The 27,706-nt window shown below is 39.1% G+C and overlaps 2 protein-coding genes across 32 annotated transcripts in view; one reads left to right on the top strand and one right to left on the bottom strand.

The window, feature by feature from the left end:
• The window catches only part of LOC116980442 (ABI family member 3 binding protein), a 250,562-nt gene extending 244,451 nt beyond the window's left edge, over positions 1-6,111 (top strand). For all 30 annotated transcript variants that reach the window (XM_033032679.1, XM_033032666.1, XM_033032680.1 and 27 more), the window contains 2 exons: positions 889-1,011; positions 3,742-6,111. In XM_033032679.1, the coding sequence (XP_032888570.1) occupies positions 889-1,011; positions 3,742-3,857 (239 nt within the window). In that variant the 3' untranslated portion in view covers positions 3,858-6,111. The remainder of the gene's footprint in view (positions 1-888; positions 1,012-3,741) is intronic.
• Positions 6,112-7,046: 935 nt separating this feature from the next.
• Positions 7,047-27,706, bottom strand: part of tfg (trafficking from ER to golgi regulator) — a 94,055-nt gene continuing 73,395 nt past the window's right edge. For both annotated transcript variants that reach the window (XM_033032690.1, XM_033032689.1), the window contains 3 exons: positions 23,627-23,767; positions 12,924-13,013; positions 7,047-7,884 (listed from right to left, as the gene is read on the bottom strand). In XM_033032690.1, coding sequence (XP_032888581.1) covers positions 7,505-7,884; positions 12,924-13,013; positions 23,627-23,767 — 611 coding nt within the window. In that variant the 3' untranslated portion in view covers positions 7,047-7,504. The remainder of the gene's footprint in view (positions 7,885-12,923; positions 13,014-23,626; positions 23,768-27,706) is intronic.

Below are 27,706 nucleotides of genomic sequence, written 5' to 3'. Positions count from 1 at the left end.
CAAGAGTGACAACTATTTTCAGGTCAAGTTAACAGACATATTCAAAGAAAAAGTGTAACTTTGCCAGAGCAAGTGTTTTAAGTCACCTTTCCGTTATGAATTCTGTGTATCGATGCTTTATCTCCTTTTAACAACCATTCTCAGATAAGTCTGTTGAACAGTTCAAGGAGATTTTGGTAATATCACAAGGTATAACTGTGTCCAGAACGAAAACTCGTCTGGAAGATATTGTGCAAAGATCCACCTGCACTTTACGAGTAATTTGGGATTGGATGAATAGGAAACAAGGCTCAATGGCTGGATGCCACATGCAATGCTATAAACTCAGAGCTACTATTCATGGAAATAACATTTCTTCAGCTGATGGTTTAGTAAATGAAACAGAAAATCTCGTGCACTCATTGTTTGGCTAGTTAGTCTTGTTTGGCTAAATGTTAGTCAATTTCCTCACCCGAAAGTGTAATCAGTTTCTTATTATTCCAGTTCCATCATCCAGCTGAGTAGCTGAGCATAATGACCATTTGGGAAGCATACTGTGTGTGAGACCACAGCAATGGAGAACTGTGTTTGTACATGGTACTAACTTTCCACGTTATAAATCAGATCACATTATTTATGGAACTGTTTTCCAGTAGAGTTTATTGTTTCTAGGTTTTTAATGTTATGAAAACTAAATGTACTTGAGTGGAATTCACATAATGATCAATGTGAACCATATGTCCAATTTACATCAGATTGAGGGGAGGTGATTCCAATTTCTTTAATTTGTGTTTTCCCAATTCTGCACCGAAATAGATACATCATACAGCTTCATGTTGAATTTAATGATGCAAAAAACACAGCTGTAATATTTAATCAAATACTATTCTTTCTTCTTAAAAAAAATAGGCACTTTCTATAACATAGGAGATCTATCAGGACATGGGGAAGATCATTGTCAGTTTGTGGACTCTTTCTTGGATGGTAGAACAGGAGAACATCTCCTTCCTGAACAGCTGCCAATCAGACAAGGTGAGCTTATTCTTTGTAATTATAGTCACCTAATCTTATGCTCTTCTTGTCCAAAATTGTGCTCCATATTAAGTACATGACCATCTAACAGAAAGGAAAACGCTGTTATGGTAATGGCCACTTTCAGTATTAGTCAGGCTGAAGCAGAACATATACCCTTAATTTGATATGAATTCTGCAAGAGATGCTACTGTTCTACTCAAAGGGAAGAGAAGAGACTTCAAACCTATAAATACACCCACTACTGCAGCATCCAACATTACTATATTCAAAATTAAAATATTCCTTGGGGAAAAATGATAGGTTGTTTTATGAATACTCTCCCTATTTTTTGGCTTTGTAAATGCTGCCAGATTGGAAACTGTGCTGTCAGATATTCCTTTCGTAAGTCCTGGCTGACTGAGCTTGTGGCAGGGAGGCAAGGGTGCCTGAACACATTGACTTTGTGTGGCACAAAGCCAGAGATGAGCTTTGCAAGAGGTAGATCTATGTCTTTGTACCCAATTCGGTAGGTATATGTGGATGCATGTGTTTCTGAGTTGGATGATCAGCCATGATCATATTGAATGGCGGTGCAGGCTCGAAGGGTCGAATGGCCTACTTCTGCACCTATTTTCTATGTTTTATAATGTGAATAACAAAAACCTTTTCAAAAACATTCAAATTAACAAGAAATAATTAAAAATATCAAAAAGTTACTTTATCCCGTGCAGCCATTTTCATATATTGAAATCAATGGTCCAGGTATTTTAAGTCGGTTGACGCTCATAAATGCTAAGGAATTGCTGCAGTTTAGAGGTTGGATGGTAGATTCAATAGACAATAGGTGCAGGAGTAGGCCATTCGGCCCTTTCAGCCAGCACCACCATTCAAAATGATCATGGCTGATCAGCCACAATCAGTGCCCTGTTCCTGTATTCTCGCTATATCCCCTGACTCCACTATCTTTAATAGCTCTATCTAACTCTCTCTTGAAAGCATCCAGAAAATTGGCCTCCACTGACTTCTGAGGCAGAGAATTCCACAGATTCACAACCCTCTGTGTGAAAAGGTTTTTCCTCATCTCCGTTCTAAATGGCATACCCCTTATTATTAAACTGTGGCCCCTGGTTCTGGACTCCCCCAACATCAGAAACATATTTCCTGCCTCTAGCGTGTTCAAACCCTTAATCTTATATGTTTCAACAAGATCCCCTCTCATCATTCTAAGCCCAGCCACACCATTCTATCAACATATGACAGTCCTATCATCCCAGGAATTAACCTCGCGAACCTACGCTGCACTCCCTCAATAGCAAGAATATTCTTCCTCAAATTTGGAGAAAAAACTGCACACAATACTCCAGGTGTGGTCTCACTAGGACCCTGTACAACTGCAGAAGGACCTCTTTGCTCCTATACTCAACTCCTCTAGTTATGAAGGCCAACATGCCATTCGCTTTCTTCATTTCCTGCTGTACCTGCATGCTTACTTTCAGTGACTGATGAACAAGGACCCCCCAGATCTCGTTGTACTTCTCCTTATCCCAACGACAAAATTCAGATAATAATTTGCCTTCCTATTTTTGCCACCAAAGTGGATAACCTCACATTTAACCACATTAAACTGCATCTGCCATGCATTTTTCCACTCACCCAACCTGTCTAAGTCACCCTACATTCTCATAGCATCCTCCTCACAGTTCACGCTGCTGCCCAGCTTTGTGTCATCTGCAAATTCGCTAATGTTACTTTAAATCCCGTCGTCTAAATCATTAATGTATATTGTAAATAGCTGCGGTCCCAGCACCGAGCCTTGCGGTACCCCACTGGGCACATCCTGCCATTCTGAAAGGGAATCGTTTATCCCTACTCTTCATCTTTTATAATTGACTCCAGCATCTTCCCCACCACCGATGTCAGGCTAACTGGTCTATAATTCCGTTTTTTCTCTCCTGCCTTTCTTAAAAAGTGAGATAACATTAGCTACCCTCCAATCCACTGGAACTGATCCTGAATCTATAGAACATTGGAAAATGATCACCAATGCATCCACAATTTCTAGAGTCACTTCCTTAAGTACCCTGGGATGTAGGCCATCAGGCCCTGGGGATTCATCAGCCTTCAGTCCCATCAGGCTACTCAACACCATTTCCTGCCTAATGTGAATTGAGGAGTCCAACATTGAGGTGCAGTTGGGAACGTGCAGGGGAACTGCTGTTTGCTAGTTTTGAACAGTCACATTTGCAGATCAAGGGTGACAATCATAAACTTCCCATGTCTGTGATGAAATGCTAGCAGTTGCATGCAAAACTGCCAGCATGTCTGCACAACATCCAGGACCTGGACAGGGTAGTTTGACTAGAAACACAATATTAGCTTAATATTTTTTGGCAAATTCTTATAGAAGTATTGAGTGTTATAATTAATGCTTTGCATGTTTATTTTTCTTCTGGGGTTTCTGTGTTCTGTATCATTTAGGAAAAATGAATTTGGAAATGCTTCAATGTATTTTCCAATTTGCAGCACTCACCAACTGGATACAGAAACTGTATTTAAGGAGCCCCAGATCAATACTATATTTAACCTTCTGTGTAAAATTATGCCCTGAATACATTTTGTTGCGAATGGTATGCAACAGGCTACGTGTTGCATGCTACGTTGCTACATTGAGAAGGAAATATCAGTCCTAATGTTCATTGCCATTTAAACTCGTGTTACTGAGGCACTTGTTAATCTTTCAATCCTTAGGTTTTTATCGAAGTGTTCGCCAGGAGCCAGTTATGTTTGGCACAATAGGTGGGCAAACACACATCCACTACGTCCATTGGTATGAATGTGGTATAGCCATACCTGGGCAATGGTGAATCAACTGCTACACAAGCAATCAAGAAAAAGGAAAGACCAAAGGAACTGAGTTGTTATATTGTATTGATATGGTTCCTTGTATTCAATGTAAGATTCAAATAGACCATGTGATTTATGGAGTGTTATTTTTAAGCCGCATTAAAATGCTTAAATAATGTGGTACAAAGTGAACTGTACCCATTCCAAGGCACATAATTGAAGTTATTCCACACCAAAATGCCTTTCAAGTAAATAACCACACAGATGGGCAGTAAAGAGGGACATCAACAAGATATTGAAGCAATTTTCTAACCAGCTTTCACTTATTAAAAAGGCCAGATGATATAAATATGTGCTACTTTCAAAGTAGTTGTGGCCATTGGAAAAGTGATACAAACTTCTAAATATATTAAAATAAATCAGTGCTCACTATTGGCACATAGTGCTGTAAATAAACTGTAGCACTGCCCAGGATTTTGGAATCTTAAACAGGCTACTTAGTCAATACGTCCTTCAGTTTGCTTTATTTATCAGAACAAACCCCCTAATATTTCTTTGAAAACACAATTTTTGATATCGGGAAGCTGGCTCCCTATACCATCAGTTCTGAATATAATTGTTTAAATGTTATTTATCAGGAATGTATTTAAAAACAGAACATAAATTGTAAGTTCTATTCAAATTGTTGGAGAAGTTTTTTTTAATTTAGATGTATTGTAACAAGTGAGCTTCAGGAATGGAATGGAAAAAATTACTCTCATTGTGTACCCTGAAGAGCAGACGATTCATGTACCAAATGTACCCAAATAATTATGTAGTTGATGTGTTGCATTGTTCAAAAGATGTATTGAAAGCAGGCACGTGTGGGAACATGCCTTGTTTCTGCTCGTTTAGCTGATTACCATCTTATTCTATTCAGTACTGAACAAAACATTTACAACCAGGATATGTTTTGCACATCCAATTTGTAATTTTTTTTTGGTAATGCATGTATATATATATCCACATTATGGTGAGCATACCAGAATGTACATCCACAAATAACCCCCTGGAACCATCCAATTACAATAGTGCTCGCAGAAATTGTAGGCTAACAAACATACACACATCCACTTAATGATGCTTACTACTGTTTCTCTTGCGGGTTTTCTTTCAGTAGTTTCAGATACTTTATTCCCTTGTATTCTTATGACAAATGGAGAGGGGCATTGCTATAGTTTTTTTTTAAAAAGATGTCTGCAATTAGCATTTACATTGTAAGCAGCTTTGCTCGAGCACTTTTTTTACATGCTTAAGGCTGAATTACCCGCATAGCTCACAAAGATGCTCAGCACCAAACATCTGAGTATGCTCATACTGGTGAGTTGACATCTCCAATCAAATGTCTCAGCACATGCAGTGATGCTTAGCTGCCAGATGTTTGGATGCATCCGAATCCAAATCCTTAATTATCAACATTTATCTCCTTTCCTTAGAGATGTTTGCTCATCTGTTCATGCACATCACAAAAGCATTTCATTATTTTTTAAACAGTGTAGCAAGTATTCTAAGAACTTAATGGAAACACCAGACTACATAAAATCTATATGCCTGTTTAAAAGTTAATAATAAATGGCTGTTCATTGTGGTAGACTGGGGGGAAATCTAGCACCAAAAGTCTAAAATTGCCAGTTTTAGATTGTCCAACCAGCCCGTCTAACAGGTATCTAATCAAGCTTTTGTAGAACAGAGTTGTAAAGCATTTATCCAGGTCCCAACAGAATCCCCATTATTGCAAACTAGCAAACAAACATAATCTTCAAAATACTCAATTACCACAACTTTAAAAAAAACTCAAGCACCATTTCTAAGAATCCATATAAAAAGGTTCATTGTCAACCTCTGCTCCAAATTGCTAAAAGCACAGACAAATTTGTAACCAACTCTCCACATAACTGGTGTTCAGGTGCCAAACATTAACAAATGCTCAGACATTTAGCTTTGTTGGCCTTGCAATTTATTCAAGATTTGTGGTGGGTTTTGCCTCATATTCCAATCACAAATGAATACTATAGGTTAAGTAATGCATACTAATATATAGTTTTTTTCCCCCCATGTGACATTGTTAGTAACAAATTTATTTGTAAAATGATGGCTGCAGTTTGTATTTAGATTGTCAGCAGCCTTACTTATGCAGAGTTTTTGATAAATTTTGCAAGGCTGCTTGCAGCAGTCATTAATGCTGTCATACTCTTGAGAATAAAATATAATTAAAATGTAAAATTTAACGTGAAACTTATTACCTGACAGTGTTATGACTGAATAAACATGCACACATATAATCCATTCTTGCTGGAATCTAATTCAAAAGGCAACTTTAGCAAATATGTGAAATTAATGAAAAAGTTCACAATTTTATAGACACTGCACTATAATTGCTTTATCTTTGAAAAATACTGATTCCTTCTTTATTAGGATGCTTTTCACAACTTAAAAAGTCGTTTGGAAACTCCTGAATTGTAGTCTTTGTTGCTGGAAGCATAGCAGCCAATTTGTACATCGAAAGCTCCCATGAACGGCAGCATGATTATTAAAACAGATTATCTAGTTGTTGCGTGAATTTAAGAATAAATATTAGCCAGTACAGTGCAACAAACAATTCTCCAAAATTGTACCGTAGTATCTTTTACCTTCCCTGCACGTATCAAACAGATCCATAGTTTACCATCTCATCCATTCAGTGGCACTGCCAGGACTAGATCACTTATCAATATTGTACTGGATGTCAGTATGGGTATCTTCTTGTTTGACTTCAGTCAAACATCCGTGAAGCATCTTATATGTATATGGAGAGATATGGCCAGGCACAAAATAAATGCCTAAATTGCTGATCTGCCAATACATTGGTAACAATCTCATCTATTTATTACAAAGAAGCAACACAGTCATCATTAATCGAGTCAGAATTATTACTCCAGCTTAACCTGCCATAAAGCTGAGGACAGATGCAGTGCGTCTGGTTTATCTCTTAAGTGGGACAATGCTTCAGCACTGAGATTTATGAATAGCCCAGCAGCAGTGCAGATAGTTAGATGCGCGAATATGTGTTACTAAACCTCATAATTATCTCTGCCTTGGATTAAGAAAATGAACAAATTATCCAATGTACGTTAAAACCAAACTACAGGAAAGTTATAGACCAGACAAGAAATAAACTGCAATGTAACCAATTATTGATTTAAATCATTTTATTTAGTTTTGCAAGAGAATATTAATTTGTACATATTACTTTGAATTTTACTTCAATTAGTACATTTGTTAATCATTTAACAATAAAAATGAATCGCATTTGTGGCCTACTTACAAACTATCATTTTATTACTTACTGTTCTTTTGCCAAGGCAATCTACAAGATCAAAATCACAACACGTTTAAGTAGTGTCTCAAGAAAATAATTTTACGCTATGATGCTGATAAATTTGAAAGCAGAAAATAAGAAAACAAATCTATTTGGTCTCTTTCCTCAGCAAACAAAATCCATTATTCAGAAGTTACTAGAAGGCTTGCACAGCTTTAGATTATAAATTGTTTCCAAATCAATAAATGGTTTGCACCTGGTGTGCGATGGATGGAAATTATTACCTCGGACAATAGGTTTGCTTGCAGCTTTCTGAACAACTGCAGCAGCTTATCGATACCCTGGCCCAGGCTGGGTATACCCTTGAGCAAATGGGGGACGATTACGTGCATACGGATTTGATCCCGATGGTGGTGGAGTCACGTTGCTACCTGGGGAAGATGTGAATCCTGGCCTTGGCTGGTAACTCCCTGGTTGATTTGGAGCTATACCAGGCTGGGAGCCTGGAGGCATGGTGTAATTAGCTGGCTGAGAAGCTTGCGTTGTATAATTCTGTGGTGTGAAGGAACCTGCTTGGAACTGCTGGGGAGGCTGTGATGGCACTTGCTGGGCTTGAGTGGAGAATCCAGGGGCAGGAGCTTGGGATGCTTGCTGATTGAAAGCTTGAAATTGTGGAGCCGGTTGCTGGGATGATGCTGGTTGGCTGTAAGCTGTAAAGGCAGAAATAGAAAAATGAGCAAGCTTAACAACAGGAAAATAGATTCCATGGTATGGCTTCAACATGCCAAACATAAAGTGATCAACCAGTAAATCCGCAAATCTAGGTACGTAACATAATGTCCAAAAGGTTCGAGTTCCTCAATTGAGATCTATTGTTGAATGTTCAGGTCTATGCACAAACTCATTGAACTTTAATTCCAAAGCTGATAGCATTCAGTATTATTTAGTACAATCACAAAGTAATGAAGCTGAGATTTTCACACAAAAATATTCTTCAGCCACTGCCTTGAGATGTGCAGCCCTATCACTGGGGTTTTCTGAAAACAGCACTTTGCTGGATCATCATTCGATTTAAGGTTTTGAGGCTTCAAATCAATGATAGAGAAAGAGCACTTATATAACATTTAAAATGAAACACTTAATAAAACAATGTCTCATGCGCACTTCTACTGCACATCAGGAATTCCTGCTTACAATGACTTTAGTGATCAAGATGTACAATGTGTAAAGATTTGAATTTAATCAGGAATTCATGTTTAACATTCCAATACTATGGCCATATACTCTCTTTCTTTATATTGAGAAATTTATATTGCCGGAAAGCAGATTAGAAAGCTTTCAGTTTTGTGTGATGTTTGTGCAATTTCAATCAGCCTTATAGAAACATAGAAAATAGGTGCAGGAGTAGGCCCTTCGAGCCTGCACCGCCATTCAATATGATCATGGCTGATCATTCAACTCAGTATCCCGTATCTGCCTTCTCTCCATACCCCCTGATCCCCTTAGCCACAAGGGCCACATCTAACTCCCTCTTAAATATAGCCAATGAACTGGCCTCAACTACCTTCTGTGGTAGAGAATTCCAGAGATTCACCACTCTCTGTGTGAAAAATGTTTTTCTCATCTCGGTCCTAAAAGGCTTCCCCCTTATCCTCAAACTGTGACCCCTTGTTCTGGACTTCCCCAACATCGGGAACAATCTTCCTGTATCTAGCCTGTCCAACCCCTTAAGAATTTTGTAAGTTTCTATAAGACCCCCCCTCAATCTTCTAAATTCTACCGAGTACAAGCCGAGTCTCACCAGTCTTTCTTCATATGAAAGTCCTGACATCCCAGGATTCAGTCTGGTGAACCTTCTCTGTACTCCCTCTAAGGCAAGAATGTCTTTCCTCAGATTAGGAGACCAAAACTGTACGCAATACTCCAGGTGTGGTCTCACCAAGACCCTGTACAACTGCAGTAGAACCTCCCTGCTCCCTGCTGCACCTGCATGCCTACTTTCAATGACTGGTGTACCATGACACCCAGATCTCGTTGCATCTCCCCTTTTCCTAATCGGCCACCATTCAGATAATAGTCTACTTTCCTGTTTTAGCCACCAAAGTGGATAACCTCACATTTATCCACATTATACTGCATCTGCCATGCATCCCCTCATCTGCTGTAAATGACGCATAAAAACCATGATTGTCGGCAAAGGAACAATGCAAATACAAGCAAAGCCATGATAAATTGTATGTGATAATGAAAACATTAAAGGGTAAAGTATTTACCATGGTGATTGTCATGTTCAAACATAAAATTCAAGATGCCTATTCACTCCTTGCTCCTCAAAGGCAGATTAATAACAAACATTGATTTATTTCAATTAGCACATTCATTAGTTCTTTACAAGTGCAGCCATCTGCAGTGACTGGGCCTCACTCTATCCCATGAAGCCTGCAACATACTCAAATTGAAAGAGCCAACTGCGTTAAATACCCACAGCAATATTTGAATAAGGAAATAAATACTGCAACATAGAGCACCAATGTCATATTCTGCTCTTTGTGAGTGCAATTAAAAGGAAAGCCCATATAGACCATGTGAATCAACTGGCTTTGGCTCAAACCATCCATGCCGACCAAGTTGCCTAACCAAATGAGTCCCACTTGCCTGCGCCTGGCCAATACTCCTAAATCTTCTTTGCACTGCTTCCAGCTTAACTACTGTATTATCTGTCCCCTGGAACATTGAGCCTGAATCCTTATCTCCTGCACCAGCTCCTCAGCCAGGCATTAATTTGGCTTATCCTTCTATTTCTGCTCTCACTAGCACGGGAAGTAATCCAGAGATTACTACCTTTGAGGTCCTGACCGACAACAATCAGTCTGAAGACGAGTCCCGACCCAAAACGTCACCTATGCATTCCCTCCACAGATGTTGTCTGCCTCCTGACTAAAGTGGATGACAAAAGTTCACTCATTAAAATTTGTTTTCATTTTGTTTTCCTGAAAGCTATTCAAACTCTACAATAGAGGTGCAGTTAAATATTTTAGAGGTGGCATCAAATACAGAGAAGTAAATATTTTCTTAGTGTAGAAAATGCAAAGTGTTAGATTTCTCAACAGTTTTCAATAATATACCCAATAAAATCCACACAGGAATAAACAGTCCAGCATTTGTTTGTAACATTAGGAAGAGCGTATTTAACAATGAAGGCTGATTTCATCGGTGGGATGGAAGTGGACAAAATAAACTGCTTCAAGTTCCTGGATGTCCACTGCTCTGATGATGTCCTGGATTGTTTCTCATAAACCTCACTGAATGATCTCAACTCTCAACTTAGTCTACATAAAGAACATTAAATTGCCAGTCCTGATCCTCTCTCAGCCATTTTTCTATACAATCCATGGGCCAAATTCATCTGCCTTACCCTCCTATGGTTTTGATTATACCAAAGTCTAGTTTAGCAGTAACCTCAGCTATTCAACCAACAATTCAACCACATTTGATATTGGGTTAATATTATCGCATGTATCGACCCACAGTGAAAAACTCTGTGCGTGCTATTCAGTTGAAGAATATACACAAGGATAACGAATGTGCAAAGAGAAAAATACCAGAGTGCAGAATATAGCTTGACTGTATTATAGAGTTACAGTTACAGAAAAAGTGCAGATTAAACGAAGTGCAAGGGCCAAAATGAGATAGGTTATAAGATCAGGACTACACCCTAGTTCACGAGAGAACCATTCAGTAGTCTGATAATAGCAGGGGGAAATCTGTCTGTGAATATGTGATATGTGCTTTGAAGCTTTAGTGTGCTTTTCCCTACAGGAGAGGAGAAGAAGGATTGACTGGGGTTGAAAAAAGTCCTTGATTATGTTGGCTGTTTCCCCCAGTTTTGGGTGCAATTTCCTATATATAACCAGAATCTCAACGTTGAAGTTTATCGAGTTTGCTCTTGAAAGGCATAATTTAATATGCCTTAACTAAACATTATGATAGCTTCTAACAACCCACCAGATTCTAACCACTTTCTGCAGAAAAATGTTTCTCCTCTCGTTACTTTGCATTCTTTTGCCTGGTATCTCCATTCTACGTCCTCTATTATCAAGGAAAAGGTTTGTGATATATATAAATGAACTAGACATAAAGCTAGATGGGTTGGTAAGCAAGTTTGCTGATGACAAAAAAATTAAAGAAGTTGCAGACAGTGAGGAAGTCTGACATAAGATACAGTGGTATATAGATGAGCAGCAGAAATGGGTGGAAAAACGATAAACGGAATTTAACCCGAGCAAGTGCGAGGTGTCCCACATTTGGAGGTTGAATGTAAGGAGAGAGCATACAGTTAATGCCAAAACCCTAAACAGCATTGATATGCAGAGGAATATTGGAGTGCAAGTTCATAGCTCACTAAAGGTGGTCACACAAAGATAGATTGGCAAAGAAGGCTCAACCCGAAACGTCACCCGTTCCTTCTAACCAGAGATGCTGCCTGCCCCACTGAGTTACTCCAGCAATTTGTGTTTATCTTCGGTGTCAACCAGCATCTGCAGTTCCTTCTTACATAAGGCATATGGTATGCTTGCCTTTATTGCTAGGGGCATTGAATAGAAGAGTCAGGAAGTCATAATGAAGCTATGGGACTTTGATTAGGTCGCATTTGGAGTACTGCATACAATTCTTTTTGCCCTATTACAGGAAAGATGTGGAAGCTTGAGAGGGTGCAGAGGAGATTTACCAGAATGCTGTTTGAATTAGAGGGTTTCAGCTACAGGGAAAAGTTAGATAGACTTGGATTATTTCTCTGGAAAAATTGAGGTTGAGGGGAGAGTTGATTGAGGTATATAAAATTACGAGAGGCATAGATAGGGTAGTTAGAACATGTTTCCCTGGGTGGAAATGTCCAACACTAGAGGTCATAGCCATATGGTGAGAAGGGGAAGGTTTAATGGAGAAGTGTGGGGCAAGTTTTTCTTTTACATAGGGTGTGCTGGAACGCATTGCCAAAGGGTGATGGTGGATGAAAGTGGCATTCAAGAGGTCTTTAGATAGGCACATGGAAGTGCAGGATATGGAGGGATATGGATCATGTTCAGGCAGGTGAAATAAGTTCAGCTGGGCATCATTTTCAGCACATTGTGAGCCGGTTCCTGTGCTGTACTGTGCTATGTTCTTTGTCAAAACTCTTCATAGGTTTAAATAATTCAATCAGACCCATATTAAACTTGTTCCGAGAAGAATAAACCTTGCGCCTCTATTCTATCCAGGTAATTAAAGTCCCTCATCTCTGGAACTATCATAGGAAATCTCCACTTCTTAAAATCAGACTTTCAGTTTTATTTTGGAAGCAGCGCTGCTTAATATAATTGAGCCACTGGAATCACTACCGAAGGAAAGGGTGCAAACCCACAACGGTACAGATGCAGGTACACACCCTATCTGGGAAAAACATTTGGGTTCTCTATTGCTGTATTTTTAAAGGTGACATTTGTGACAATACTGCCAATACTACTGTTCTTTCCACATATCAATATTTTATGGGATTATCACCTGGAACTATTAATGTTTTTGCACATTATTTATCCTATTTTAATGTTTTTATATTAGTTAGTTGCTTAAAAAAGAACTGGATATCCACCCCATTTCCTTTCCATGTTCAACAAAAATTACCAAAAATATCAAAGACAGTACTTCTGTAAAAAGGTCCAGAATTCAATGCAGTGCTGAAGACTTCATCCTTGTATTGTGCTCCACTCACCTGGGTATGGTGCTCCATAGTGTGGCTGAGCCTGTGGTTGCTGTGGCTGAGGTGTATATCCTGGTTGCTGGTACTGTGGATACATTTGACCTATTCAAAAATAAGCAATGACTTCAGTTATGTATCAACATTATAAAATTATATATAAATACAGAATGATGATGGAAGAAACTATGTCCATTACGCATCTTATTCAAGCAATTTTACATTTTAGATGGAATGTCAAAGAGATTCAGCTCAGAAAATCAAGTGGCATTTTCTTGTCACCCATGTTAATGATTTACAAAGTAAAATGACTCCTAAGTTAGACTAATTGATGTATTCAAAGATAAGTCCTGTACAGAAAATACAATCACTATTTGAAAGGCAAAGGCCAGAAGTTTCACCAAGTCTTGAAATCCCCATTGTGAAATTTTCTCGTCCGTTAAATTAAAACACCAGTGAAACTAACCTCACCCCCTCTATGTATCCTTGAGTACAGCCAAATGTGATATTTTCCAGCCAAAAAAAAAAGCTTTTGGTACATCTGTGTTACAGGTTTAGCGTTGGCATAATTTCTGTTTTTCCACCAGCTTTAAACACTGCAGTGCAAGTCCTATTACAACACAACTTTTTCACAATTTATATAAATTACTTGATGATGGCACCAAAGACGTGGACTAAATTTGCTGTTATTTTAAAGATAGGTAGTAAATCAAATGACAAAGACCCAAGGAGATTACAAAATTTACAAGATGGCACCATGACGCAGTAGTAGAGTTACTGCCTTACAGTGCCAGTGTCAGACAGCGTTCGATCCTGACTACGGATGCTTGTCTGTACGGCATTTGTATGTTTCCCCCCCATGACCCGCCAGGGAATTTCTCTGGGATCTCTGGTTTCCTCCCACATTCCAAAGACGTACAGGTTTGTAGGTTAACTGGCCTGGTATAATTGTAAATTGTCCCTAGTGTGTGTAGGATAGTATAGTATGCAGGGATCACTGGTCAACGCGGACACGGTGGTCCAAAGGATCTGTTTCCGCACTGTATCTCTAAACTAAAGAACGGATAAATTATATAGGAGTAAAAAGTGAGAAAATGGTAAACTGTCTATTTTGCCAGGAGACATAAAATCACATTATTTACATCAGACAGATGGCAGAGCTCCGGCAGGGCTCAGAATGTCAGTGATCTTTAAAAGACGTGTGCAGGTGCAAATATCAGGAAAACTAAGAGAATGCTATCATCTATTTTAACTATAAGACACATCAAGAGCAAATTGGTCTCCTTGGGATATTAAGGTATTGAAAGCTGTTCAAAGAGTGTTTACTGGTCTAATAACTAGAATTAGCAAGTTGTCTTATGAGGAAAGGATGGAGCACCTGTCTCAACTAACTCCTCTGACAGCTCCTCATACCGTCCACTACTTGTGTAAAAAAAATTGTCCTTCAAATTCCTATTAAATCTTCTCCCTTCACTTTAAATCTCCATCCTTCAATTCTGCTACTCTGGATAAAACACCATGCATTTATCCTAACTATTCCTCGCATAATCTTATACATCTCTATAAGATCATCATCCAGCACTCCAAGGAATAATGTCTTAGTTTGCTCAGTCTCCCTAAACACAGGTCCTTGAGTCCTGACAACATCCTCATAAATCTTCCCCACACCCTTTCCAGCCAAGATATTTCTAATAACAGGGTGACCAAAAACTGAACACAATACTCTAATGTCGCTTCACCAATGTCTTGTATAACTATAACATAACCTTCTAATATCTATACTCAATACTCTGACCGATGAAGGCCAATTTGCCAATAGCTTTCTTGACCACGTTATCTACCACTATCAAGGAAATATGTATCTATACTCCGAGATTCATCTGCTTTACAACACTCCCCAGAACACTGCCCTTCACTGTGAAGATCCTGCTCTGGTTAGGCTTGCCGAAAAGCAACATCTTGCATTATTAAACAATCAACTATTCCTCTGCCTGCCTGCCCAACCAATCAACATCCTGCTGCAAGTTCTGACAACCATCTTCTATCTACAATACCATCTACTCTGCCAACTTACTAATGATACCTTTTACATTCTTAAACATTGATATAGCTGACAAACAGCAATGGCCCAGCACCGAACCCTGAGGCACACCACTAGTCACATGTCTCCAGTCCGAAAAACAACTTTCCACCATCCATGGCCTCCTTCCATGAAGCTTATTTTCTATCCAGACAGCCAGCTCCACTTAGATCTCATATGATCTAACCTTCCGGAGCAGCCTACCATGTGGAAACTTGTCAAATGTCTTGCTGAAATCCGTATGTATAACGCCTGCAGCTCTGCCTTATTAACCCTATAATTAATTGGTGATTGTGCTACTTGACAGGATAATCAAGGACACGCAATATAACATTGCTCATAATTGAAAGCAGACTGACTGGGTGGTAATTAGCCAAATTGGACTTATCCTGCTTTTTGCAAACACGATATACCTCAACAATATTCCACACCATCAGATGGCTGGTACTATTGCAATCACACTGGAATAACTTGGCTGGAAACGGAATTTGTTTTGTAGCAGCCAGACCTCAGATCTGCAGCAGGGATGCTGTGTAGTATCAATGCTATCCAGTGTATTCAGCTGCTTCTCGATATCATGTGCTGTAATTAGAATTGACTCAGTACTAGTTTCTGTGAGAGTGGGGAATCTCAGAAGGAAGATGAATCAGATGATGAATCATCTACGCTGTACTTCTGGCTAAACATGGCTGTGAATGCTTCAGCCTGGTCTTTAGTACTCACATGCTAGGCTCTGCCATCACTGAGGAAGGGGATGTTCTTGGGACTTCATCTTCCTCTTTTTAGCAGTCCCTAGTCTTAACCACAATCAGTTATCTCTACCATGGAGTAAATACTTTTTTTAATCCAAATGCAACGTTAAATATCTGATGCTGAATTTGTAGATATTTGCATATTACAAATCTTTTATATTCCCCCTTCCTGGAATATACACAATAATCAAATGACATGTAAACATGATGAGCTTCCAATTTTAATATTAACAATAATTTCATAAAACAATTTAAAATTACAAAATGTGATTTAGGATGCCAAGAGTCTGTACAAAGTGATAAACTGCTGAAAGACCAGTGTCTTCCCTTGACACAAGCAGTCCTAATCACATTGTGCCTTACCTTATATCCTTTCATTTCAATTCCCTTGAATCTCTTGTACAATCTAATCTCAACAATTTATATTGTCAATTTACACAGGTAAATCATATTACATCACTATCCTATTTTATTTGCACTACCTTCTTTATCACTGGTCTCTTGGTTTCTTAAATGCTGGAGGCGATATTTTATCTACTTTCTCAGATTCTTTGTTTGAGCATAATACTGCACAGAGTAATGCAACTACCCATTATCCATATTTTTCAACACAAGGTGGTATATTTAACAAACTGAAAATCTGTATTTCAATCTATATATCCTGCTCTTCCATTTCACCAGGCTCTCTTCCGTGCTGCTGTTATTTCATCTTTCTGGAAACTGCACCAATAAATATTGATTTTTATTTTTAGCTCAGTTCTTTATCCATATGGTCTCGCAAACTACACCCTCTAGCAAAAAACAATGTGCTGGAGAAACTCAGCGGGTCAGGCAACAACTGCAGAGGAATGAACATTTTGAGTCGGGATCCTTCTATATAGGTACATTAGAAATTTGTAATGTTACTTATAATGTTACGTAAAGAATCTGTGGAATTCTCTGCCACAGAAGGTAGTTGAGGCCAGTTCATTGGCTATATTTAAGAGGGAGTTAGATGTGGCCCTTGTGGCTAAAGGGATCAGGGGGTATGGAGAGAAGGCAGGTACAGGATACTGAGTTGGATGATCAGCCATGATCATATTGAATGGCGGTGCAGGCTTGAAGGGCCGAATGGCCTACTCCTGCACCTATTTTCTATGTTTCTATGTTTACTTATACCTAGTTTGGAATGCATTTTAACCACTGTTATACACAAGTTCAAGTTACATTTATTGTCACATGCACCAATTGGTACAGTGAGACTTGAGTTACCATACAGCCATACGAATAAAAACAACAAAAGTGGACCCAGAATTAAATGCAATAAGGCAGAACATTCCATTTTGCTACAATTTTACAACAATCCTCTTCCATTTTAGATTAATGTGAATTATATCTTATTTACTGAGTCATGTTTCTTTACCAATGCGTCTTAATTAGTTTTTAGCCACATTAAATCTCATCTTTCATTGTTTTAAGATGTCCCATTGTTATTTAATCCCACCTTTCATAATCCCTTCGCCTATCACAATGTTTTATATTACCAGAAGGTGGCAGATATCTAGTGTATTTATCTGTACTATGTGAACGTAAACAAGGCTATTTTCCTTCATGTGAGTTTACTGCATGCAAATTGCGTGTAGCATATCCTATAGTAAACTCCAGAAATATAAATCTAAAGTACATTGGAATGTCAGTGATTCTTAATTTATAGAAATGTAAATATTACTTTTTCTAAAAAAAAACATTATCTATGGTTGAAACAATATTGCTGCACCCATCTGTGCCTCGTCAACTGTTTCTATTGGGCAACATTGCCAGAACGTCAGACTACAGCAGCTAGGCAATGGGATGCAGGAAACATCTCAAACACTATCAGGACAAAAGTGCTTCCAAAGTATCCAAAATTATTTGTAACAAGAAACAGTCGCCCATCTGTTATCAAGTGTTCAATAGTTCCATTCAAATTTCCAAACTTCCCAAATGGACAACATCGTTTGCACACATTTGGTGTGTAATTATTTCTTAAAAGGAAATAAAATTAGTTCCAAGACTTTCCTCCGATTTATTTTTCATTTAGCATTGTCTGAAACCTATTTAGAAAAGCTGGAAAGCGAATTTCTATAATGGGATTTCTGACAAATTCAGGGAGATTAGATACACTATAACAGATTGGTTCAATGTACCAAACTGTTATGTGTGGTATCATATTGTTGTTTGAGAAGATACTTTAGAGCTTCATAATAAACTAGATCGAGGGGGACCCGTTGGGTCCCGTCCCCTCAAAGCGCGGTTGCGGGGGGGGGGGGGGGGGGGCTGCGGCGTCACACACACACTAACCACCCCCCACACACACAGGGGGAGGGAGAGTGGGGAAGGGGGGGCAAAGGGAGGGGGGGGAAGGGGTGTGGGGAGGGGGAGGGAGGTGGGGAGAGGGGAGGGGGGGAGAGGAAGAGAGAGAGGAGGAGGGGGAGAGGAAGGGAGAGAGAGAGAGGGGGAGAGGAAGGGATAGAGAGAGAGGGGGAGAGGAAGGGCGAGAGAGAGGGGGAGAGGAAGGGAGAGAGAGAGGGGGAGAGGAAGGGAGAGAGGGGGAGAGAGGCGGGGGGAGGAGCAGTATAGGAGTGGTTAGCAGCGGGAGGGAGGGGGTGGGGGAGGAGCGTGACTTCACTTGCTGCGCAGGCCGCGAGGAGAAAGTTCCCTCTAAAGCTCTCACTAAAGCGATCTCTATAATACTAAAACTCTTCTTATTGTTTATGTTTGTGCCGAGGATGTGTCAATCTGCTTTCCCTATCTTCTTCCAAATGTTAGGCCTCAACCTTCCCATTTTCACATTTCTACTCACATTTTTCTCGTCGTTGTGATAAACATCTTCCCGTCACATACCCACCTAAATTTCCGATGATATTAATCCTTTAAATTTAAAAAACAGCCCCAAAATCTCATCCATTTCGGGAAAAAAACCAGAGTTACGTTGCAATGCACTCGCAAGGCAGGACTGGACATTCCGGGATGGAGGGGCATTCCAGCGCTCATGCAGTGGTTGCCAGCGCCCGACACCTGGTGGCGAGGGTGGTGCCACGGGCCCTGGCTGGAGCCGAGCCTGGTGCTCGAGCTGGAGTGAGAGCCGAGCCCGTGGATTGGGATGGGGCTGTAACCGGGGCCGAGAAAGAAGCTGCCGCTGGAACCAAGGACGAGCCTGGGTCCGGGGTCAGGGACGAGCCTGGAGATGAAGTCAGGGCCTGTAGTGGAGCCAGGCGGCGGGCGAGCTGATGGCTGGAGTCTACAACCAGGGCCAGGCCGAGTACGAGAACCAGGCCGAGTTCCAGGCCTGGCGCTGCTCTATGACCTGGGTTGGTTCTGGGGCAGGGAATGGGAGGGGAGAAGAATAAGGAAAATGAGGAGGAGGGAGATCGGGTGGGGAGGTGGGTGGTAGAGGGAGATGGGGGGCTGTGTGTGGAGGGAGATGGTGGGGCTGTGTGTGGAGGGAGATGGGGGGGGCTGTGTGTGGAGGGAGATGGGGAGGGGCAGATGAGTGATACCCCCTCCCTATCTACCTTCACACCCACCCTCTCTACCCCCCCCCCTCTCTACCCCCCTCCCTCTCTACCCTACCTCCCTCTCCACCCCCCTGCCCCTCTCCCTCTCTACCCCCTGCCCCTCCCTCTCTACTCCCCTCGCCTCCCTCTCTATCTCTACAAATTTACTAACCAACCCGTTTACGTTTATGTCCAATTCATTTATATAAATCACAATCAGAAGTTCCAGAGATCCCTGCGGAACTCCACTGGTCACAGACTTCCAGATTGAATAGTGTCCTTCCATCACAACCCCTGTCTTCTATCAGTGAGACAGTTCTGAATCCATATGGCCAAGTCACTGTTAATCCCATCCATTTTACTCTTCTAGATCAGTCAACCATGGGGGGTTTATCAAATGTCTTATCATCCATGTAGAAAACATCCATCGCCCTACCCTCATCAATCTACTTCGTCACCTCAAAAAATGCAATCAAGTTAGCAAAACCTGCTGTGTACAAAGCAATGCTGACTGTCAGTAATTAACCCATTATCTTCCAAAGGGAGTAAATCCTTTCCTGAAGAATCCACTCCAATAGCTTCTCTACCACTGACATGAGGCTCACTGGTCTATAATTCCCTGGATTCTCTCTACTTCCCTTCTTAATTTGTGTGATTAGTACAGGTGTCATAGGTTATGGGGAGAATACAAGAGAATGGGGTTAGGAGGGAGAGATAGATCAGCCATGATTGAATGGCGGAGTAGACTTGATGGGCCGAATGGCCTAATTATACTCCTATCACATGACATGACCTTAACGAAGGAACATTAGCCACTCTCCAGTATTTCATCTGTGGCTGGAGAAGACGTAAAGATCCTGGTTAATGCTCCTGCAATCTCCTCTCTTGCCTCTCTCAATAACCAGGAAAAATCCCGTCAGGTCCTGGGGATTTATCCTCCATAAGGTTCTTCAAGTGCCCCAACACCACCTCCTTCCTAATCTCAAACTGCCCTTGCATATTAGTATTCTTCACGATGATCTCACTGTTATCCATGACTAAATTTACAACCTTTTGGTCATCCAAAAGTTCCCTGACTTTGCCATCCTAAGCTGCTGCCTAATAACAATGTAGTTTGCCTTACAGCTTCCAGCAATTTCCAGCCTTCTCCCTATTCAAAACAATCTTAAAATTTATGGTGTTGCGATCATTATCTCTAACATGCTCTTCCACTGAAACACCAGTTACCTGGCCAGGCTCATTTCCCAACACAAGGTCCAGTATGTTCTCTTCTCAGGTTGGACTATCCACATATTGTTTCAAGCAATCCTCTTGCATAAACCTCTCAAATTCTGCCTCATCTGAATATTTTTGTATTGAACAGGTCACAGTCAATATTGGGGACGTTAAAGTCACGCACTAAAACAACACTGTTGCTTTGGCATCTTTCAGTAATCTGCCTATGTATTTATTCCTCTATCTCCCACTTGCAATAAGCTCTACCCAATATTGCCTTAGTGGATGAACCCTCCAATATGTCCTCTCCGAGTGCCAACATCTCCCTGATTAGTAGAGCAACTCCTCCATCTCTTTTGTCTCCCTCTCGATCATGTCTGGAACATCAAAACCCTGGAACATTGAGCTGCCAGTCGTGTTCCTCTCTGCAACCTCTCTGCAATGGCCACAACATCACAGTCTCAGGCACTGATCCAGGCTCTACGTACATCTGATTTCTCCACAATAATCCTTGCATTGAAATAAACACATTTCAACCCATAAAAATCACCATATTCCTTCGCCTCTCCCAGCCTGTCCTTTCTTTGAGACTTACTGGTCCTAACCTCTACCTTCCCATCACTCCTTCCAATTTCTGACCTACTACACTGGTTCCCCCACCTCTCTCCATCTCCAGTTTAAATCCTCCCAGTGGTACTAGCAAACCTCCCTGCAAGGATATTGGTCCCCCTCCAGATAGAACATAATTAATTTTACAAGATGGAACTAAAGTAATTAAAAACAAAACATGTTTAAAATAGACGTGTGTTATAAACTTTTGTGTGGAAATAAATCCTATTCGCCTGTCATTGTCTATTCTCTATTGGTCCAAGAATGCCACAAACTACAAATTTTAGTGGGTGGATGTTTGTTAAATGTCAAATATATAAATGTGTTTACCAAGCTGTCTCATCTATGAAAAACTACACCGATGCATTGCAAATTAAATACTTTTATTTTTCTGCTTTGGTTTACATTTTAACTCATTAAGATTATTTTTAAAATCTGCTATGAAAAATGAATATAAAGATCTTTATCAACATATTAGTCTCCCAATTTAATTAATAGGATAAAAGTTTACAAACCTTTTCTATAATACCAACTAATTATAATGCCAGTATTCCAATTGTATATTTGCTTGTTTATACCAGATGGCCAACAATGTATATGCTCCTGCTGACCTTTTATAGCAGGTTCTTTATCTTTTCCAATATGTCTATTAAAGGTTTGGTATTGCACCATTTCACCAACCCCTATGCTTTGACAAACTTCCAATGCCAGATGCCATATTTATGTTTTCCTGGTGGACCCTTTCATTCTGAATCATAGATCATCAAGAATGTATTTGTTCTATCAGAGACATATGACAATAAAACACGCTTGACTCTTGATCATGCAATTTTCTTGCCCTTGACACATGCCACCTGCTGTGTAAATCTCATCCTTTTCTCAGATACCATCATTTAAAATTGCAAAAAAAGTAATCTCTCCCCTAAAAAACAAATTCACAATTCTCGTAATCCTCTCCCCAGTTCTGGAGCATGTTGTATATTCCCCAAATCCATGTTTTATTTGTTTGCAACTCCACATGTGAAGCTTTATTCACATTAACAACTTTACCACAGGACTGAAACAATCAAAGCTTGAAACTGGGACTGATCATTGTTATCACCGCTATTATTCGTTTGGAACATTGGAAAACCTTGCCAAACGAAGCTTGAAGCCTATGTCCTCAACTAGTCAAGATTTGAGAAAGGGATCCAAGGCAAAGGAGAGAGTTTGTGAGCGAGTGAGTTTCTGGCACTCATTGCAAATTTTTAAGTCAACAAATGGAAAAGTTACTGGTAGTCATTTATAGAACTGTAGACCAAACTTTGGCAACCGTTTTGTTGAATACTCATGCTTGGTCTGCCAAGGCCTACTGGATCTCCTGGTTGCTAACCACTTGAACTACCATTCCCATACTTACCTTTCTGTCCCGGGCCACATCCATGGCCAGAGTGAGGAACAGTAACTCATATTTCACTTGGGTATCTTACAACCCAGTGGTATGAACGTTGAATTTAGCAATTGTTGTTAATTTCTACAAACATCCCCCCATCTCCACTAAAAGTCCGTTAACCAGTTCCACAGTTCACAACAATGTATCACCCTTTGACTCACACCATCTCTAGTGAACAATCAGTCTATCAGGGAACTCCTTGCCTGAGTTCATTTGTTGCCAGCCCTGATTTGTCTCAGTTCTTTTCTCGCTTTCAATACTTCTTCCTCCAACAATCAGTCTACAGAGGGTCCCAACCCAGAATGTCACCTTTCCATTTTCTCTCGAGATGCTGCCTGACTCCAATTACTCCAGCATTTTGCGTCTATCCAAAGAGTTGATTGTTGATTCAGAAAGGGAAACACTGAGGATCCATGAACCTGCCTTAATCAACAAGATAGTAGTGGAGAGAGTCAACAGTTACAAGTTCCTGGGTGTGCATATCTCTGAAGATCTGTCTTGGAACCAGCTCATTGATGCATCATACAGCAAGCGCATCAACATGTCTACTTCCTTAGGAGATTGATGAGAATCAGTATCTCAACGATTACTGTAGGTACTGTAGATATGCTGTGGGTATATGGTAAAGAGTGCACTGACCAGCTGCATCACAGCCTGGGTTAGCAACTCGAGCCGTGGTGTCGTCAGCCGCTGTGTCGCATACAGAATACGGAAAACATCAGGAAAAAAAAAAACGCCTCTGGGCCAGATGATTTCGGGTTACGGGCCAGATCCGGCCCGTGGGCCGTAGGTTGCGGACCCCTGATCTAGGTCATATTAAATAAGGTCATGTCAATTGAAGTTTTATCATCTTGTGCTTTTGCCCTGTTTACCTCAAAAAACTGAAAGCTGGATGAATAAATTCTAAGCATGGCTGAAAAGGCAGAAATTCTTAGGATTAATTCTTCTACCATGGCTTGATGGTGTTTTCTTATCTGCTTTCTCATATATAAAAGCATTTTGTTTATGAAATTCAAATTTGAATGCACAGGTCAAATAATTTGAAAATTTTCAAGGCTTTGTGGAGTCATTTTGTAGCAATCGAGATTTTGTTGGAAAGAGATTAGACAATTTACCTTCCATCTGGCCAGCCTGAGGTTGAACTGCTGTATAGGACTGCTGATGCTGTGGAGCTCCAGGCTGATGAGCAGCAGATGAGGAAGAGGCAATACTGTCTGGTGTTCCTGATCTTTCATCAATCGGTGCAGTTGGAGGACCTGAAATACATTGGATAAAATATATTCATTACCAGTACAGTAATCAGCAATTCAGGCAGCATTTAAAACACAAATGCACCTATCAATGTATTTTTTAAATAATCTATATGCTAACTACACATACAACTTGGAAACTGGGCTAAACTATCTGCCTACAAAACCTCCCTCACCTGTACCCCCTATCATTTACCAGGCTTTGCGCTGCCCCTCCCCTCTTCCAGCTGTCTCCTTACTGCAATTAGTCTGAAGGGTCCCAACCTGAATCATCACCTATTCATATACTCCAGAGATGCTGCCTAATCCTCTGAGTTATTCCAGCACAGTGTCTCGTTTTGTAAACCAGCATCTGCACTTCCTTGCATCTCCTTAACTAAATGCCCTTTGTACAGATAAATAAATCTGATCATATTTACCTACATTTCCATATCTCTTGTCCAATTTCTGCCTGCTCAATCATAATGTCGCATTCAATGTTAGAAGAAATGAGAATGAATGCCTTGAGAAAAGGATAGCATTGTGCTGTTCTGGGCTTATTTAGAATATTAGTCAATACACTGTAGAACATGCCTTGTAGTATATTAGTTGGCATGCAACAGAAAAGGTTATATCTCAGGTAATAAGTTTTGATCTTACAGATACCTTACTTTTGCTATCACTTTGATTCATTGTGTCAATTCTATTCCTCCACATTCCTCTAAACAACTGTACTCGGGTTTGATGGTTTTGCCCATGTCCCAGAAAAAAAATCACGTTTCAATAGAATTTGCAATTAATCAGTGAATACTACATGAACATTTTATATATCCACTTTTACATATCTAACTGCACCCACAAAGTTCAACTTATGTTAATTCCAGGCCTTATGCCACTAAATAGCATGCCAACAATAGTTATGCTTCATGGTTGGTGATTTTGTTATTCACTCTCTTCTGATATTATCACTCCAATCGGGTTTCAATCTGTGGCCCAGTACAAATAAATGCATTTGGTCAAATCAAACCCTATGTCTATGTCAAAAAAAAACCTATCACTGCATGGTTATAATTTTTTTTTTTTTTAAATAATATTTTTATTAGAAGCATATATATATCATAATCAAAACACATTTTGTTTATCAATTACATATTGTTAATAGATGGGATTCCAGCTATCAAAGTAGTAGGGGTCCTCATTTATCAATTGCATATTAACACTGCTTCTATTTGTTTATTTTTTTTTATAGATAGGAAGATAGGAGGAAAAAAAACCGATTAAAAAATAGAATAAATTACCAGTAATACAACTTTGGAGATAGGTCCATAGATTATAAAACATAACTATTCATCTAATCCTGAGTTCAAGCTTCAGTCAGGCCTCCGTGCCGGGCCAATTTACCCTTTCAAAAAATCAATAAATGGAGACCATATTCTAGCAAATAATTCTTGTTTGTCAATTAAGCCAACTCTAGTTCTTTCCAAATGTAAGGTCTCCGACATCTCCATAATCCACATTCTAATTGTGGGGGTTGTTGGATTTTTCCAAAATTTTAATATTAATTTTTTCCCCCAGTTATTATACTATAATCAAGGAAGTTTATTTGGCTTGTTGTAAGGTTTAGGCTTTGTTCTGATATTCCTAATATTATTAGTTTTGAGTCGGGATCCAATTGGGTATTAACAACTTCAGAAATTATTCTAAAAATATTCGGCCAGAGATTTTTGATTTTTGTACAATTTACAAAAGTATGAGTTAAATTAGCCTCTGAGTATTGACATTTATCACAGATAGGGGAGATATGTGGGAAAATGCTATTTTATTTTGTTTTAGAGTAATGCAGCCTATGTAGTACTTTAATTTGTATTAAAGAGTGTCTGGCATTTAACGAGCATTGATGTATATGTTGTAGACTTTCGTCCCAAATATCTTTCATTATAGGTTGGTCTAATTCATTTTCCCATGCTTGTCTATATAATTCCGTCGACGGGGCCTCACTATCTAAAAGAGTATTATAAATGTGAGATATTAATTTATCTGTATTAGGATGTTTATTCAAACATTCATCAAGAGTCTCTGGCTCTCTAGTTCTGTATTCTTGTGTATGTGATTTAACATAATCTCAAAGTTGTAGATATCTAAAAAAGTTATTTGAGTGTAGTCCATAATTCTGTTGTAACTCCTGAAATGAAAGAAAAATACCTTTCCTATAAAGATGTCCCACCTTTTTAATTCCATCATTTTTCCATTGTATAAAACCTTTATCCAACAGAGAAGGTTTAAATGAAGGGTTATTTACAATGGGGAGAGAGAGTGATAAATTATCCAATTTTAAAGTCTTTTTTAATTGTTTCCAAATTCAAATACCACTATATATTATAGGGTTTTCACTATAGGTTTTTTTATTCCGTTTTGTGGGAGCTAACAGAATCGAGCCAATTTCAAAAGGCAAACAGTCTTCCTTTTCCATCTTTAACCAGTCTGGTTGCTGATCCATATCTTCCAACCAGAAGTTCATATTTTTAATATTAACTGCCCATAAGTAAAACAAAAAATTGGTAAAGCTAATCCTCCATTCGTCTTGGATTTACATAATTTTTTTAAACTTATTCTATGATTCTTATAATCCCAAATAAAACTTGTGACAATAGAATCAACTTAAAAAAAATAATTTGGGGGGAGATATATCGGGATTGATTGAAAGAGATGCAGTAATTGCGGAAGAAAGATCATTTTTATAGCATTAATTCTACCAAACATTGAAGTTACAATTTGCTGCTTTGCCACTGCTGATAACGCCAACCTCATAAATATCTCACCATTGACCACCTGGATCATGCTCTACTGGTAATAGGTTTACCCATTTGATCTTAACCATAGAATCATCTGCAATGGTATCTCATCTCCTATCTGTGCCATTAACTGATGCCCATTAGTTTTCCCCTATATTTAATCTACATGCTATCACTTGATAATATCATCTCAAAAATGCCAGATTTAATAGATATGCTGATGTCACCCAGCTCAAATTCCCTCTAACGTTCTTCATTCTTTATTTGCTAAATCTGACGATGAATCATGATAAATGGACAAAAGAAATCCCACGATTAAGGGCATATCTTTGCACAAAATAATCATTAAACCTTCAGGAAAATTCACAGCTTCAAAACCTTTGAAGAATTAATATAAATTAGTATAATTAGTTAATTCTTTTCTTAAAATAAAATTCTGTATTATTTCAAGGTACGTCAGAATGGAAACCTTAATATTATTTAACATTTAAAATTTATCTTCCCTTAGAAAAAACAAGTGATTGTGATTTGTTTCAAGCTTTTAACAGATTATTACCATACATTTTTTTCTGAAATAGAGTTTATCTATAATGTAGCATCACTAATTAATTTAAAATTAAAAAAATTGAGGACATAATTTCTCCATATTGTAAATAGTTAAGAGATTCTTTATTTCTCAGAAACAAGAGCCAAACCCTTGGGATATATATATAATATATGAATAATTCTGAATATCGTTTTACATGTTACTGGATTCATCACTCCTCACTCCAGCAAATGCATGACATCTTTCTTAAAAATCTGGAATTTCTTGCTACAGCTATATATTCAAAATTTTGATGTATCCTGTTCAATTTGGAATATTTTCAACAACATCACACACCATTTCATTTTAAACATTCACTTAAAGAGTAAACAAACTTTTCTAAATCTAGCCATTTTTTCATTAGATTTCCCGTGGATAATAAGCGAGTTCGGTATTCCGACCGCACATGCCCAGGTCAAAGGTCACTATACATGAACATTGCTGGAAAGCAGTGGAGCTGTGTACATATACATCTTCATTTCTTGTTTTTCCAGCTTTGATTCTGCTAGGTAAGAAAATTCTGCTTTCAAACTATGAATTAGTTGTATTTATTGTTCCTATGTTAAAAGCTAAGTTTGCTTTATGCTT

Source organism: Amblyraja radiata, chromosome 14 (genome assembly GCF_010909765.2).
Source record: "Amblyraja radiata isolate CabotCenter1 chromosome 14, sAmbRad1.1.pri, whole genome shotgun sequence".
In the NCBI taxonomy this organism is placed as follows: Eukaryota; Metazoa; Chordata; class Chondrichthyes; order Rajiformes; family Rajidae; genus Amblyraja; species Amblyraja radiata.
The sequence above is the reverse complement of the archived record's forward strand: the minus strand, read 5'-3'. Positions and strand labels throughout refer to the sequence as shown.